The 5,000-nt window shown below is 43.3% G+C and overlaps 1 protein-coding gene across 1 annotated transcript in view; it reads right to left on the bottom strand.

Moving 5' to 3' along the window:
• klhl5 (kelch-like family member 5) overlaps positions 1–5,000 on the bottom strand; it is a 23,031-nt gene that overhangs the window by 10,903 nt on the left and 7,128 nt on the right. Inside the window, exons 2-3 of the mRNA XM_030788076.1 lie at positions 3,964–4,146; positions 979–1,115 (exon numbers count right to left, since the gene is read on the bottom strand). Coding sequence (XP_030643936.1) covers positions 979–1,115; positions 3,964–4,146 — 320 coding nt within the window. The remainder of the gene's footprint in view (positions 1–978; positions 1,116–3,963; positions 4,147–5,000) is intronic.

The raw sequence follows: 5,000 nt of genomic DNA on the forward strand, positions 1-5,000 counted from the left end.
GGGCTCTCAGAATATCTGTGTTAATCAACACCGTCCACGTTGTGCCAGAAAAGGGCGGAGAGAAGTTAACCATCGCAGCAGTAACCTAGCTCACTTGTAATGGACAGTCTCGTTGATTTGTGCCGGTAAGTATACCGGTCTATCTATGTTTTGGGGGAGGAGAGGGGGGGGGGTGTCACCTGGCTTTCTTTAGCTGATCCACATAAGCTCTGGACGAGGATAAGCAGAAACACGTTCGTTCTCCGTTAAGCATGAGTGCAAGCTCCGCCGTTCAAAGCTATCACCGCGTCCTCGGTAGTGGCAATGATTAGAAAATGTAATCCAATGAATCTAAATCTGGTTTGGTTTTTGTTATGACCAAACACAAGAGCAAAAAGGGTGAGGGAGGGGTGGAATGACCTTGACTGTAAAGCACAGTTTCTTTGTAATTCCATCTAAAGTAGGCTAACCCTAGACGCTGAAAATAGGTATGTTCAAGTCCCGCTGGTGATTTGAAGGCTCCAGCTCTCCGGCTCCGGTGTCTGTGTTTTGACAGTTTTGATTGCATCAAATTACAAGTTGCGAAGTTGCAGCGTAGCGTGCGCTATGATATCCTGCTAACGCCGCTGCCTTTGGGCTTTCCATTTCTGTCTCAAACTGCAGGAAAATGGTGCATTCAGCTCCTAGGATTAAGAAAATTTTTCCCCGGAGGAGGATGCCCCCGGACCCCCCTACACATCTGGGTTTGGCCCGTGTTCTCGCCCCCCCCCCCCCCCCCCCCCCTTAAAACTCGGTCCAGTGCCGCCGATATTCAGTGAACAAGTGATGTGGACTGTGGACAAACCAGTCAAGTTTTATATAGAAGAGGACGACTTGTAAATACCTCCTTTACAGGTATATGTCCTTTACAACTGAAACAGTGAGACGGTTTTACACCACAAGGACCTTTTTTTCGTTTTTTTTTTTTTTTATTTGTTTGTCTGTTTTTGAGTGACATACCTGTATACGCATACTGCACCAAGACCCACAATGCATCTGGGTCCACACCTTCCATTTTAACCTCCTCCTGCTTTGCCTCCCGCACATCACTGGTGAACATGGCAGCAAAATAGTCCGAAACAGAGGAGAGAACCAACCTGGCAGAAAGAATATGAGAGAGAGAGAGAGAGAGAGAGAGAGAGAGAGAGAGAAAGGGGGAGAGAGAGAGAGAGCAGGAGGGTGGGGCCAAGGAGAAAGAATAAAGCAGAAAAAAGTAAGAGGAGAAAATGGATTGAAGAAAAAGAAAAAGACAAACAAATATGAGTGTGACAGAGGGAGAGAGAGAGAGAGGGAGAGAGAGAGAGAGAGAGAGAAGATACACAGACAGAGAAGTGAAAAGAGAAGAAAAGAAAGACAAAGAAGATTAGTGTATTAGAAAGAGGATTTGTTCAGCTTTGGTTGTGCTAACTGAAGCATTAGAAAAGTGAGAGGATTTCTGTCAAATATAACACTATTGACAAACATATTCTCTCACACACACACACACACACACACACACACACACACACACACACACACAGAGAGAAGAGAGTGAGAGAGAGGGAGAGAAGAGAGAGAGAGGGACATAGAGATTATGAATTGAAGATTACAGCTCTAAATCTATTAGCTCAGTGGTTTCATCGGGTGGATTTTAATTACTCACAAGTAGAACAGCTCGCAGCCATGGAAACGAAGGCCAAACGCCTAATACACCAGCATACACCAGTCTGTGTGTGTGTGTGTGTGTGTGAACCATATCTTCACTCAACGCGAACGTTAGACGATGTACATACTGCTGTGTGCTCTGTCCTCAGCAATGAACACTGAACATTATCTTTAAAAAAATGAGCAAGTCTATTGACTGTGGTAAACAAATCTACACAAGATTTTACGCTCCTCAAACAAGTCCTAACACACACAAAACTAAAAAAAGATTAGCACTGTCTGTAAACTATTGACACATTGATACGGATATACCACAATCTTCTGGTCGGACTTCCGTGTGATTTATCTTAACATTAAAGAGATCTCAGTACATTAGCCTGTATGTACAGTAAGGCTCTGAATTAGCATGTCTGTTTTGACCTGGCTTGGACTTAAGGGGTCTCTTGATTCCCTCTCTCATTGGCGTTTGAGTGTTTTTCTCCATTTAACAGTGAGTGGGAGAGACAGTGAGACAGTGACACACAACGAGAGAGAAAAGGGGAGAAGTGAGAGACAGAGGTGTAGCGCGTTAGTATCACTGTGCTAACGTCTGACGCTTTTTTGAGGGGGGTTAGTAACACGCAGAGCAGATTTTCTCTCTCTCTCTCTCTCTCATTCTTTCTATTCAGCACCTTGTAAACTGTTTTAAAAGATGGATTGTTTCAAACCGTGTGTGCACACACATAGTGTACTCTCCATAACATGTCTACCAAAGTTACCAAAAACAAGTCCACACACACACACAAACATACACAGACACACGTACACACCCCTAAAAGCCTCACACATTCCATACTCTTATTACTCTATTAAAACATATCAGAAATTATTAGGATGAGTTCCATTAGTTTGGTGGGCCAGGTGCCCATGTCACTGCAGGTAGAGGATATTGCTTTCCTCCACATCATCAAATCAGTTGATCAGTCATACTTCAAGACACTTGCATGGGAAATAAGCAACATCTGTTTTCACATGACAGCAAACACATAAACTAACCACAGTCTTGTCAGCCAAGGTTCCTGCTACATAAAGGTGAAACCGACAGAATAGCGGTGATGGGTCAGATCAAATTTGAAGGAAATGAACAGGTAAAAAAAAAAAAAAATTCTATTTGATTTACTGAGGCAGGCATATGAGTGGATAACAGACAAAGATGTATTAGTTTGTTCCTAAAAAGCACTCGGGGAATTCTGACAATTTTTTTTTCTCCTCCAATATCAGCGACAGGGAGACATCACGTTTTTTGGCCATCAACGTTTCGGCTGAAAGCTTTTGGGTCATAGGCCGGAAATGTTTTGTGATTACTAACATTTTTGACTTTTGTCAGCTCGACAGGGTCAAAGATTAAATGAGCTAGAGGGGAGAACATAAAGAAATGGCAATAAAAAGGGAGAGAGAGAAAGAGAGAGACAGACAGACAGACAGACAGACAGACAGAGACAGTGACACAGAGAGAGAGAGAGAGAGAGAGACAGACAGACAGAGACAGAGAGACAGAAAAAGGGAAATAGCTACAAAAAGGTTTTGCAGTTGCATAGTTTGCACTTTTACCTGGAGAACTAAATAAACACTCTCTGTTTTTGTATGTGTGTTTGTGGTTTCTTTGTTCTGTGTGGTGTTGAATTTTTCTTTGAGAAAAAAAAAATCACTCAGTCACACACAGGCAAGAACAAATGACACCAAAAGTCCAACCAAAATGATGACTCTGTCTTCATGCGCTCTCAGCTCTGTCTCTCTCTTTTCTCTTTTCCCTGTTTTTTTTTTTCTCTTTTCTTTCAGGTTTCCTTCAGCCAGCCCCCGCAAACACATAATTTCTCTCCCTCTGTAGTTAACTCAGCCAAATCTTCTCTGAGAATACAACCAGTTTTCATCTGCTCCTCACAACACACACACACACACACACACACACACATACACACACTCTTGTAGAATGAGGGAGAGATTTATTTAGATAGCATATAGCATGCAAACACAGGCCTTGATTTTAAAAGACAAAGAAGGACTTTTGGTGCCAGACACAACCGCAGACAGTGACTGAGTGGATACTGTATTCCTGTGTGTGTGTGTGTGTGTGTGTGTGTGTGTGTGTGTGTGTGTGCGCGCGCACACGCGCGTATGTGTTTGTCCACCTGCTGCTGACACAAAACAAACTCCTTTTGTGAGACTATCAAAATAAAGTTTTAACCCTGAGCTAAAAAGATAAACAATTTTTACCAACACAACAGCTGTGGTTCGTGTGCGTGTGCGTGTGTGTGTTTGTACCTGTGCGCAGGTATTCTCCTGTCACCTGCGAGGAGCACCACATCACACAGTTTTCTGTTCCTCAGATAGCTCTCCATGCGTCTGAAGGTGTGTTCAGCGTGACTTAATGCCTGGAACAGCTCATCGGGGTTACAAGGCTCCATGGACCCACATGAGGACAATGTCTGACTGCTATTCGATGTCCTGAGAGCGGGAGAGCGAGAGAGAGAGAGAGAGAGAGAGAGAGAGAGATGTTGAGTTTAACTATACATATGGTACACTGAGGAGCATGTGCAGTCAGTAGCCAACACATCAAGTCATTGAAAACAGGAATTACTCCATCCACAACACTGAAAACTACACAAGTCAAACCATTGCACACACACATACAAACACACACACACACACACACACACACACACACACACTCAAGCTCACGCTCCATCTCTCCCTCACACACAGTATAATTAGCGATAGCTAATGTCTGGATAAATATAGAATGGTTTAGAGTGCTGCTGGTGATTAGCAGTGATTGCAAAACTGGCAATGAAATACACAAAGCAATTTACTCCTTTCCCAAATGGCCTTCTTTTTCTCAGCAAAAGCAAGCCCCCCTCCCCATACCCACCCCCCTCCTCCATTCTCATTCTGTCACTCTCTCTCTCTCTCTCTCTCTCTCTCTTTATCCTTATATATTTCATACTGCTTAAACTCCATACTCCACAAAAGAGGTTTGATGGGACAGTGCAGGACAAAATAGTGAATTGGAAACACCCTTAAAATCCATAAACAAACACACACACACACGTACACACACACACACACACACACACACACACACACACACACTCGATTCATAGAAAAGACAGATGGGGTGTTGACAGTGGAACGTGAGTTAATTTGAAACACTCTGGTGTCTGGCCTTTTTAAGAGAATTTTCGACTGGCTGTTAAACGAGAGCAGAAAACGAATTGCACAAAGTTATACGAGTAAGAGAGAGAGACAGAGAGAGTGAGACAGAGTCATGCGAGTGAGACTTGGAGAGAAAGTGAGAGTGA

This window comes from Chanos chanos, chromosome 11 (assembly GCF_902362185.1).
Source record: "Chanos chanos chromosome 11, fChaCha1.1, whole genome shotgun sequence".
NCBI lineage: Eukaryota > Metazoa > Chordata > Actinopteri > Gonorynchiformes > Chanidae > Chanos > Chanos chanos.